The 13,029-nt window shown below is 37.6% G+C and overlaps 1 protein-coding gene across 1 annotated transcript in view; it reads right to left on the bottom strand.

Annotated features, from left to right (window-relative positions):
- MYO16 (myosin XVI) overlaps window positions 1–13,029 on the bottom strand; it is a 454,918-nt gene that overhangs the window by 397,767 nt on the left and 44,122 nt on the right. Inside the window, exon 3 of the mRNA XM_029913187.1 lies at window positions 12,624–12,767. Within this exon, the coding sequence (XP_029769047.1) occupies window positions 12,624–12,767 (144 nt within the window). The remainder of the gene's footprint in view (window positions 1–12,623; window positions 12,768–13,029) is intronic.

Genomic DNA, 13,029 nt, shown 5'->3' with positions numbered 1-13,029 from the left:
AAAAAATGTATCTTTAGTGACATGTTGCAACCAAGGCTTTTGTATGCCTTGAGGAGGTTTTCCACCAACAACCTGTAGTTGTCTGCTTTGTTGTTTCCGAGAAAATTTATTGCCACTAACTGGAAGGCTTTCCATGCCGTCTTTTCCTTGCCACGCAGTGCATGGTCAAATGCATCATCTCGAAGAAGTTCACGAATCTGAGGACCAACAAAGACACCTTCCTTTATCTTAGCTTCACTTAACCTTGGAAATTTTCCACGGAGGTACTTGAAAGCTGCTTGTGTTTTGTCAATGGCCTTGACAAAGTTCTTCATCAGACCCAGCTTGATGTGTAAGGGTGGTAACAAAATCTTCCTTGATTCAACAAGTGGTGGATGCTGAACACTTTTCCTCCCAGGCTCCAATGACTGTCGAAGTGGCCAATCTTTCTTGATGTAGTGGGAATCTCTTGCACCACTATCCCATTCGCAGAGAAAACAGCAGTACTTTGTGTATCCAGTCTGCAGACCAAGCAAGAGAGCAACAACCTTCAAATGGCCACAAAGCTGCCACTGATGTTGGTCATAGATTATGCACCTCAAAAGTTGTTTCATGTTGTCATAGGTTTCCTTCATATGGACTGCATGACCAACTGGAATTGATGGCAAAACATTGCCATTATGCAGTAAAACAGCTTTAAGACCCGTCTTCGATGAATCAATAAACAGTCTCCACTCATCTGGATCGTGAACGATGTTGAGGGCTGCCATCACACCATTGATGTTGTTGCAGGCTACAAGATCACCTTCCATGAAGAAGAATGGGACAAGATCCTTTTGATGGTCACGGAACATAGAAACCCAAAAATCACCTGCCAGGAGATTCCACTGCTGTAGTCTGGAGCCCAACAGCTCTGCCTTACTCTTGGGTAGTTCCAAATCCCTGACAAGGTCATTCAGTTCACCTTGTGTTATGAGGTGTGGTTCAGAGGAGGAGGCTGGGAGAAAATGTGGGTCCTGTGACATTGATGGTTCAGGACCAGAAGTTTCATCCTCTTCCTCTTCCTCGTCTGACTCAAGTGAGTGATTCTGGTGCATCAGGAACCGGCAGTCTTTCTCCGTGGGGTACTGGACGTATAGCTGATGGAATGTTAGGATAATGCACAGTCCACTTTTTCTTCTTTGACACACCTTTCCCAACTGGAGGCACCATGCAGAAGTAACAATTGCTGGTATGATCTGTTGGCTCTCTCCAAATCATTGGCACTGCAAAAGGCATAGATTTCCTTTTCCTGTTTAACCACTGGCGAAGATTTGTTGCACAAGTGTTGCAGCATCTGTGTGGGGCCCACCTCTTGTCCTGATCTCCAATTTTGCAGCCAAAAGAAAGGTGATAGGCTTTCTTAACCATAGTGGTTATACTGCGCTTTTGTGATGCAAAAGTCACTTCACCACAAACATAGCAGAAGTTATCTGCACTGTTCACAGAAGTACAAGGCATCTCTGCTCACTTTGGCTAAACAGAAATGTGTCCCTTTGCAAAATCAAACACTGACAAATAAGAGAGCATGACACTGTATGATTTCTAGAGCTGATATAGGGCAATTTGTTCAGCAGAGTGATGTAAGCTTGTTATGATTGGATCATCCATGACTTCTAGGAATAACATGATGCAATTCATATAATGTATGACGCAATACCAGCTTCAGATTGCATCATTCATTGTTCTGCCTAAAAAGCAAGTACTGTCCAAACCCAGTCATAGATTTATTCAGAGATCCAGTCAAAGATGTATTTTAGTCATTTCTGGTTTAAATTGAGATCCCTTCCCTTCATAACTCACTTATCCTCCGCCATTCCCAAGTCAAGGGTCGTATATACTGACCCAATCGCATATCTTGAAAACTAGAGCCAATCAACAATTTTAAGCATCATTTTCGTTCTCAGTGACCCAGAATTAGTAAAGTTTGACTACATTTATTTCAGAAGCATTTTGGCTGTAGAGCAGTGTTATTTGTCTAAATATTTGCCTTTCAAATACAACATACTTTTATGACTAAAAGAACTCTTACTATTTAGCCATAATTTTACCATACCCACACCATTCTTTTATGTTTTCAAGGGTATCAACAATGTTAAAACCAACCAAATGTAACAGAACATCCCACTTTTGGTTCTTGGTGCATTACTCCTTGTCATGAACATGCAGCTAAGGGTAGCATAAAATCCCTCCTTTACCTAGAAAGGGTTAAGAAGCTCAAATAACCTGGTTGGCACCTGACCAAAAGGGGAGAAGATACTTTCAAATCTTTGGGGGGAAGATTTTTGCTTTGTGCTGTGTGTTGTTCTCTGAGACAAAGAGAGAGACCAAGCAAGTAATCCAGCTCCTACTGAAATGATACATCTAATGTTACAGAAATAGTAAGTAGTAGCAAGGAAATGTATTAGATTATCTTTTGTTTTAGCTTGTGAATTTTCCCTATGCTAAGAGGGAGGTTTATTCCTGTTTTTTTGTAACTTTAAAGTTTTGCCTAGAGGGTAATCCTCTGTGTTTTAAATCTTATTACCCTGTAAAATTACCTTTCATCCTGATTTTACAGAGGTGCTTCTTTTACTCTTTCTTTATAATAAAGTTCTGTTTTCAATAATCTGATTGGGTTTTTAGTGTCCTAAAAACCCAAGGGTCTGGTCTGTGCTCACCTTGGTTACCTATTTGGTTGGCATATTATTCTCAAGCCTCCCCAGGAAATGGGCTTGGGGGGATATTTTGGGGAAACAGGAACTCCAAGTGGTCCTTTTCCTGAATCTTTGTCTAACTCACTTGGTGGTGGCAGCGATATCATCCCAGGGCAAGGAATTTGTGCCTTGGGGAAGTTTTTAACCAAAGTTGGTGGAATATAAGCTTAGGGGGGCTTTCATGCGGGTCCCCACATCTGTACCCCAGAGTTCAAAATGGGGAGGGAACCCTGACACTCCTATTGCTATTACCTGAAATTTGAAAACATTCACCCATCTTCTTCATTTTTATGTAAAACTGGTATGGTTTCTAAAGTTTAAAAAAGTCCATTAGCAGGTGAACCCAGCAATTAAACCACTCTTGTCAAAAATACAATATGTTAGGAACTATACAATGCACACAGAGTATTATTTACTTTGAGTCACAGGTTTAATATGTACCTCCAAAAGCACAACCTGCTGGGCTATAGGTTTGCCTCTGAGTCATAAGAGTAAGGTAGTAACATAGATTCACAGCACTTAACTGCAGCGTCACAATACACTACACTGACAAGTTGTGGTCGCAAAGAATTCTTTGGCATTGTCCCCTTAAGTATGGGCCTTTACCCTTGTGTTCTGGCATAATTCCAATATGAGTAATATATACATTCCACCAACATAAAATGCCGTTTGACTTAACTAAAGAAATATTCTTCCTTTCCTGTTCTTATACTATTGTATACAGTGTTTGTAGTAGTTTTAAAATGACTGTTGCATTCTTCTCTGAGGTGGCAGCATTTTGGTGATGGAGGGATAAAGGAATGCCTATATAGAGAGCTGGTTGAAAAACAAAAACAACATTTCAGTTTTTCATCAAAATTGAAAATTCCTTGAACAGTTTAGTTGCAAAGGTGGCTTTAAAAAGGTGTGATATTCAGTAAAAACATAAATAATAAAAACCAGGGCCTCGAGATCTCTTCAAAACTAGATGGATCCACAAATTGCTGCAAGAGACTCATCTTGCAAATGAGATCTATGAGAAGCTAACAGAAGAAAGGTTGGCTAGGTTCTTGTGAGAATTCTCCAATACAAAAAGTAAGGGCATAGCATTCCTTCATAACAAAGATTTCCCCTTTCTGACATCAGTGGTGAAATTCAGTTCCCAGGAACTTTATACTTTGCCTGAGGATCTTTCCACATATATTACCTACTTAATGGTAATATATCCTAAACTGTCAAGACACAATATTCTTCTATCCAAATGAAATGTTTAGTGTCATATTTTTGGTATTCTGAGCTTGGTGAGAGAGAAATTGGTAGGTACAAAGGGGAATGTGTTTAGACGTCTTCAAGCCTTAAAAGTCTTCACATGTTTGTCTATATAAGACAAACCTTATATATGCCATTACCCTAACATCTGAGTACATCACAATATTTAATGTATTTTCCTTAGAACACCCTTGAGAAGTAAGACATACTATTACACTCCTGTTTTACTGATGTAGAGCTAAGGGATACTAAATGAGTTGAACAATCCCGCATATAGGAAGTTCATGGCAGAGCAGGGAACTGAACCAACAGCTCTTAAGTCACAGGCTAGTGCCCTAACTACTGGATCACCTAATATTCATATCACTTGGTAGTCTAATCTCTGGCACAATGTGAATGCCACCAGGAGCAGTATACAATAACTTAAGTTATGCTTTTCATAAAACAGAATTAAAAGCAAATTTTACCAAAAGATAGATTGGTGTCCTCCAATTTTCCTTTGTAATTGTTGTCCATTTTGTCAGTGATTAATTACACCACTTTCTTCACTGGCACAACTGAACAACATTTAGCATTTCACACTTATGTCTCCCTTCTCATACCTATTATGAGAAGACTCCCTATCCAGTTAATGAACCACAATCACCAGCTTCTCTCACAAATACTGCTGAGGCAAAGAATTAACTCAACCTCTAAATATCACTCTCAGGTTACCATCAATTATTTCCTATTCTTGACCTTCAATGGTCCTACTGTCTCCTGTCCTTTAACTTTCTCTATGTCTGAAAAATGTTTATTTCTTAATTATATTCTTTTCTCTTGATTTCATACTACTGCTTGTTATGAGGTTATTTTTTAAAATATTATTTGCTAATATTTTTCTTAGGGTTGATATTTCTAACAAGCTCCTCATTTTTTATAATCACCTTTTCCCACGCACTTTTTAATCCCTGATACTATAACATGGACACTTGCACACAATCATTGTATATCTAGCTGGTATTCCATGTGATTTCATTCAATATATCACACAAATAATGAGAATTCTTAACTCCTGCAATACATTACTTCTGTATAATTATGAAACACGTGTAGAATAATTAAATCCACACATCCCCATGATCACATCATATGTCCTGCAGCTTTTCATATAACTTTTATACTGCAGCAAGTTTTGTAGCCCATGAAAGTACAAAGTACGTACTGAAGAACTCAGTGTTTTCTTCTTACTTCCATTTTATCTTTCATTTAATCCTAAAGCAAATAATATTGTGATCACTGATCATTGTTTGCCAGGATTCATCCTATTTTGGTGCTTTTAGTCAGATCCATTATAATGCAACTGTCCAAACAGTGCTCTCAGTCACACTGAAGTCAAAAGAGTTGCATATGTGGGTTGCAGAATTTGGCCTACTTTATGTAATATAAAATGCTATTTCCAAGTAGATGGGGAATTGACAGGGAAGTGCTCATTAACGAGCAACATGGGAACAAAATACCACAAATGAAACATATAGCGAGGTTTAAAATGTTCAACCAATATTATCACTGCAGCCAAATCTGACCAGTTAAATACAATACATTATTATGATGTTTGCCAATGTGGCAGTGGTTTAAAAAAAATATTTTCAGCTTTCCTTACCTAAACAGGAGTATAAACCTATCAGATCTCACAAGCTAAGCAAAATCAGCGCAAGTTGGTAAGACATATCCATGACACACTTAGAGGATGAAGGAAATGGTACTGTGATTCAGGAGACAACATTCTCCCTTCTTAATCAGCACTGCATCACTATTCCAGCAGAGTGCTCAGAATAATGTGCTTCTGGAGATGCTGTACTTTAGATGAGATATACAACAGGACCATTTATGGTCATTAAATATCCCATAATACTTTTTGTAAGAATGGGGCGCGTAAGCTCAAAGTGCTCACCAAATTCAACTTGAATAATCACATTCTGCCTAACTAAATTTCTTCTGTAGTTTCAATTAGATATGGTATAATTTACTTACTATTTTAACCAGTTGTGTAATGTTCCTGTTGTGAAGTTGTAGAGTTTCACTGCAGAAGTTAGCTGGGTTCTAATAATGGGCTATGTGATTCCAATATTTATAGTCTGTGGGCCTTATTCTCATTTAAAACTAATGCTCCTTTTCATCACTCCAGCTTTTAAGAAGATCTAACAATGGGTGTAAATGTAATTTCAAATTAACACTTTATGGCCCCTTTACCATACCAGAGTGGTGAAAAAATGGTGAGCCTCAATGTAAAGATTTAAAATGTAAAAGTTTTGGCAGTATAACTATGTTGTTGAGAGGGGGGATTTTTTCCCCTCACTTTAAGTATACCAGTATAGTTAAAGTGTCAAAACGTCCTAGTGTGGACCAGCCTTTAAGTGAAAAATCAGATCCTGTACAATTGCTTGGTAGATTTTGTAAAAAGCTTTTGATCCATTTGGAGAGGAAATGTTTTATGAACGTCAGATTGTTCTCAATGTAATCAATCAGAGTTGCACTCACTCATGCCAAGGATTGATTTGGCCAACTGTCTGTAAAACTATTTTATGAGAGAAAATGCCAAATCTGGTCATGGGCTGGCTTTATTCTTACGCAAACACAAATGTCATGCCCAATTTTTTTGGTTCATTTCTACATACATGTAGTATCAGAGTTCTATAAAAAATATCCTTTAAACTGAGAGACCGTGCAGCAAGTAGTAATATATCAAAATCTTCTCTTTGGAGGATAAATCATTTTCCAGTCTCACTGAAGCCTAAAAAGAACTTGATATTCTCTTTACACCATTCCGTCCATTTGCTTTTCAACACTGCATTACTCATAAGTGAGATGGTCTGTTCACATGGCAGAAACAAGAAATCTGCAGAGCAGGAGGTCAGCAACGTTGGAAGTCTGCCTATTCATTCAGGGGGCACTTCAAAAATGCCCAAGTGAATTGCAGTGTTGTTTGGTGTTACACAACTCAGACAACTTGTCTAACATTGCAGATCTGCTGCTGGGGCTTGTAAACCTAATGCAGGATGTTTCAAGCATAACTCTGTCTTATATACTCACAAGCAGCTCAGTTTTCCCAAATTCTTTTTTAAAAGATATTGGATCAAATACGGCCCCACTACAACTCCTTTAAAGCAAACAGAATCTTAACCACCTAAACCAAAACTGAATTTTGTCCATCAATTCCAAGTAACACAACCCAGCTGAGCAAAAGCAACATTCACTCAGCTGACAGATAGTGATTAAATTCTTGGGTTTTCTAGTAATGTGAGAAAAAGAAACTATTAGAAATGGGTTTCTGCAATACACAACTATTTTCATGTGCCTATAAACAAACAAACAAAAACCCTGCATAACCGACTGCTGCTGTATATCATTCTAATTAGTTATTAATCATGTTTATTATGGACCATAGGACCCAATCAAGAATGAAGCCCCATTGTGCTAGGCACTGTACAAGCACAGTGGTACACAGTCCCTGCCCTGAAGAGCTTATGATCTAAATAGACAAGTCAGGTGCAGAGGAAAGGAAATTGTGTAACACAAGCAGATCCTCAATACTGTCTCTGGGTGGCAATATAATGAACTGAATAACATCACCGTCCCTATGGCAATTGATTTCTCTTCTGCTGCACTCCTCTTTTCATGCAACTGGCTGATTAAACATCCTGTGATTAACTTGCTTTAAAAAAAAATGGCCTGAAACACAGATTGCAAATGTACTAAAAAAAAAAAAAAAGTAGTGAGTGTAGTGCTCTTTTGGGGTTCGCTATAATGAAGCTGAATGATGAGTTATCAGTAACACTCGGAAACAAGGAGGAACTGTGAGCCCTAAAGACATTCATAGTCCATAAGGTAATCTGTGTTGAGTTGTATGGAAATAATGATAGTTGTAGAAAAATAATGATGAATCCATAATGATGAAACACGTCTGTTCCCTTCATAAGTATGTAATAATTATTAGAGCCTTAAAAAGAAAGACAAGACACTGGGCCTGATTCAGACTCCTGGCATTATGGAGTTGCACTCGCACCTAGTAAGAATTTGTTCCTTTGTGTTTTCCCAGCTCCTTTATAGAGACATTGTTTTTGAACATGTTTGCCTTTCAAATAAACCATCACTGATCCTTATTTCAACAGTAGGTGTTAGGGTAAAAAAGGACATCGGAATGAAGAAAAATGAACAGAGGGCAGAAGCAAAGATCCACAAAAAGCTCTCTGCTTACTTCTCCTATTGTACAAAGATGCCAGATAAATTCACTGAATTCCAGTAGTGTTACTACTATTATTGTATATGACACATTGAACAGTACTTGAGCAAAATGATGGTTGAGGGAATCAAATATATAAAGGGAAAAATACTTGGAGCTAAAATGGGTTAGGTTATGGAGAAAAAAGTATGCTGCAGTGAAGGACACAAATTTAAAGTTACAACCATTAAGGCAGTGATACTCAGACTGAGGCTTCGGAGACACAAGTGGCTCTTTAATGTGTCTCCTGTGGCTCTTTGCAGCACATGATATTAAACCACTGTGAGATTTAATTATTAACCAATCTAAGTTATTAATCAGTGTGCTTACACTTAAACTGGCAATCAGTGTGCTTAAACTACGTTATTAACCAATTGTAGTTGATAAAATAATAATTCTTGGTCAGTCATTTTGCTGTGAGAATTATATATCTATAAATCAGGACAGTTGATTAATCGCATGCATTAACTAAATTAACTAAAAAAAGTAATCGCAATTTAAAAAATCATGATTAATCGCAGTTTTAATCGCACTGTTAAACAATAGAATACCAACTGAAATGTATTAAATATTTTGTTTTTGTTCTACATTTTCAAATAAATTTTCAAATATATTGATTTCAATTACAACACAGAACACAAAATGTACAGTGTTCACTTTATATTATTTTATTATAAATATTTGCACTGTAAAAATGACAAACAAAATAAATAGTATTTTAATGTGTGTATATATATATATATACACATATGCACATATACATACACACACACACACAAAACATTTCCCATCATACAGCTTAAATATGAATATATACTACTATAGTAAATGAAACAATGAATTCACACTACTGTGGCTCTTCTGGGTAATGTTGATCACTGTTTGGCTCCTGAACCACTGAAGTCTGAGTATCAGTGATTTAAAATAATACAGAATACACTGGACACTTTTCTGCATCTAAGAAAACACAAGCAAGACCCAAGCACTGTGTCTGGGGCAATCTACATTTTTTTTTTTATTGGAAGACAATTCACAAAATTTAGGAAGGACTGCAGTAAAAATAGAAAAGTCTTTTGGACATGTAGTTACATGTCGCTGGGGGGGGGAATGGAGTTTTCATACATACGCAGTCACCCACAGGTCGGCAATTTCTAATGTCAGAACATGGCCCCCTCCCCCCCCCCCTCGACATTGTCTGACCTAGGTCCAGAATAGGACAGCCTGGTACACAGTCCAGGAATTTTCTGAGGAAACTATTTTGTTCACATTATCTGTTCACAAAAAATTTCAAGATTTCAACTTGGTCCTGATTCACGATGGGAAAAAATTTCAAAGTATCAAAATCCCATGGGATGGGAAAACCATTTTGTGGCCTGATCTACTTTTGTAACTTATATGGCCCACAAGGCTGTGTATAATATGTAGTGTACAATATAGGGGACTTGAGAAACTTAATCACAATGATGAAAATTGTTGGCCCTCTTTCCCTCTGTTTTCTATTTAGGACCCAATTTTGAAGTCCTTACTTGGGCAAGTTTCCCATTGACCTCTATTACATTTTTGCACAAGATACAATTTCAGGATTTGGCCCATCGTGGGGAGGAATTGGGCTATTCTCTTTGAATTTACCACTTGTAGATATCCTGCATATTCAATCTTTAAGAGAGAAAATGTTGCAATTGTTTTCTTAGTCAAATAAATCAAAAGGGAATTTTAAAAAAATAAAACAAAATGAAGGAATTTATGAGGTTTTACGAAGTGTTGTTTACTCTTTTAACTGCATTGTAAATTTGTGGCATAACAGAAGTTGCCTGCAACTGATATGGACATTATCCAGTCCCACGCTACACATTAGATACAGACCATGAAACACTCCAACCTCAAGGCAAAGCAATTATTAATATCAGAAGCTCACACAAACATGGTTTGGGGATGTGAAATAAAAGCTTCCCTACAATTTCTAGTTCCATTTTCACTTGGATGAAATGTTACTAAACATTATTTATGTCACAGTTCAGAAACTATTGCTCATCTAACAATTTCCTTCTACAAGATTATATTTATTATTCCCAATCCTGGGAGAAAAAGTAAGTGATTTATGTAGTGTGGGCCAAATTCTGCCCTGAGGAGTGCTGAGTATATAGGAAGGGGTCAGAATTTGCCAATATATGTGTATATATAATTACAGAAATACTCTTGTTTTGTGCAACTATAGTACACATAGGACAGCCTTATATGCTGCAATGTTTCAGAAGACGTGCAAAACCTTTTGAAAAACAAGGTAGGTAATCAATAGGGGTCAAAGCATACGGATGATGTGGTATGCAAAAGTACTTTGGTTATAGACTGGATTTGAAATAATGGGGTTGTATTCTACTGCAGTTCTAGGCAAAATCCTAGGGTGCAGAGGTGAGATTTTCAAAAGTTATTAATTAATTAATGGAGATATCCTATCTCCTAGAACTGGAAGGGACCCCGAAAGGTCATCAAGTCCAGCCCCCTGCCTTCACTAGCAGGACCAAGTACTGGTTTTGCCCCAGATCCCTAGGTGGCCCCCTCAAGAATTGAACTCACAACCCTGGGTTTAGCAGGCCAATGCTCAAACCACTGAGCTATCCCTCCCCCCCACACTGCCCTAACTCTGCTTCCACTGAAGTCATTAGGAGTATATAATACTGAGCATTTTTGAAAATCCTACCTAGGGAGCAATGACAGGCTTGAATAAGGAAAATATCACCCTGCTTCAAAAAGACATAATTTCTCTAATGAAACAGATTGAGAATAGGATATTTTTTTAACCCATTTCATCAGGGAATAGATGCTCTTGACTGTTTGTGACTCAGATTTCCTTACTTATATTGTAAATTAGTCATAAAGAAAAGAAAATACATATCTATTTGTATAGCAGTACAATGTGCTCACAATGTCTTAGGCCATGATCCCTCAACTTGAAGAGACCAACACAACAGGCTATGGAGAAAGGGTAAGCATTAGATACAATCAGAGTTTTTGCTAATAAATGGTTGAAGATCATGAACCAGCTCATTGCTTCTGCAACATGAACTTCTCAATTTTAGCCAATGTAGTGGTCTTCTCAAACTAAAGGATGCTCAAGGAGGAATACACAACAAACAGTTCTATCCTATACTGGTTAAGGTGGTGTGAAGTTGGTCCAAAATATGCAAATACAATCTGCCAGAGATTTCTCAGTATTTGGCAAAAGTAATGACAATGTTTATAGTGGCTAACTCCCACTCTATCATATCTGACAGCTGTGATTTAAGAACATAATAATATAGTCAACACACAAAACCAGAAAATAGTATACATAATACATGTTGCACCTAATAGGACCAATCATAAACAGATGTCAGATGTCATTGATAACTTGAGGAAAACAGCAATCATAAATGAATTCAGAAATTACAAAAGGCTAAGACTCACCAAGATTCTAAGAAATGATATGGTGAGACTCAGGCTTGGTCTACACTTACCCCCCAAGTCAAAGTAAGGTACGCAAATTCAGCTACGTGAATAACGTAGCTGAATTCGACATACCTTACTTCGAACTTACCGCGGTTCAGACGCGGTCCACACGCGGCAGGCAGGCTCCCCGTCGACTCCGCGGTACTCCTCTCGTTGAGCTGGAGTACCGCAGTCGACGGCGAGCACTTCCTGGTTCGATTTATCGCGTCCAGACCAGACGCGATAAATCGAACCCGGAACTTCGATTGCCAGCCGTCCAACTACCCGGTAAGTGTAGACTAGCCCTCAGATCAGACCTTAGAAATAGAAAAGGCTTAACAAGAATAAAGTGCTCATCTATCATAGGCTGAATGTAGTGTCTATTATACTTATTATACATAACATTCTTTCTTTCATAGATTCAAAGTTGGTTAGATCAATATTAAATTGCTCTTACTTTCATCAAATTCACAGACATCTCTTCATGAATACTTAGTGTAACTAAATCCTAAGAATACTTCTTGCTTTTGAGAAACAATTTTGATAGGACTATCTGCCAGCTTGGCCTTTAATAGCAAGCAATGGGGAGAAGAGAAAGGAAATCATCTGCTTGTCCCATTTGGGACTTACCTATTATCCAGATACATCATCTCCTAACCAAAACAAAACAAAAACAAAAAAAAACCCTTGACATGACATTTACACTGTAGTCACTTTACAGACCTGAAAAATTTCTTACCATAGACTCTTACCATAGACCTGGCCTCAGAAAAAAAGAAAAAAAAAAAAAAAAAGCCATGACATATGGATATATTCTTCTCACTGATCTGATTAGTTATATTATATGTTGCATTCACACAACCATTTCAGATCTCATACTTTTGCATACTATGTCTCATTTTCAAGAACACGATGCACTGAATTTTTTTACTTACTACTAACAGTAGCAGGACAATATCAGGATTATCACATGCACAGGCTACATGCACTGATGTCCAAAAATCCTCATCCTGATGATTTACATTTACTCCTCTGTCAATCAGAATTTCTGCAGCAAAGGCATTGTCATAACGAGCACACTGAAAGAGAGAAGAGAAGATTAGGCACAGAGCTTAGCTCAAGGTACAACTGAATTTATCAACGAACTTTTTTCAGTTTGTGTTTATTCTCTACATAACATAGAAAGTGATCAGATAATGTATTGAAGATTAAGCTTCCATTTCTGCAGGGAGCTGATGGATCCATGGAAATAAACTCTATGACATGCAGGGGGTACATACTCTTAGTGTAGGATCCACAAGGTTCCTTATTGCCCAGAGAACAGAACTACACCAAATTTAC

This window comes from Terrapene carolina, unplaced genomic scaffold, assembly GCF_002925995.2.
Source record: "Terrapene carolina triunguis isolate 2854851 unplaced genomic scaffold, T_m_triunguis-2.0 Scaffold21, whole genome shotgun sequence".
Lineage (NCBI taxonomy): Eukaryota > Metazoa > Chordata > Testudines > Emydidae > Terrapene > Terrapene triunguis.
Note: the sequence above shows the minus strand (reverse complement) of the source record. Positions and strands in the feature narration are given on the sequence as shown.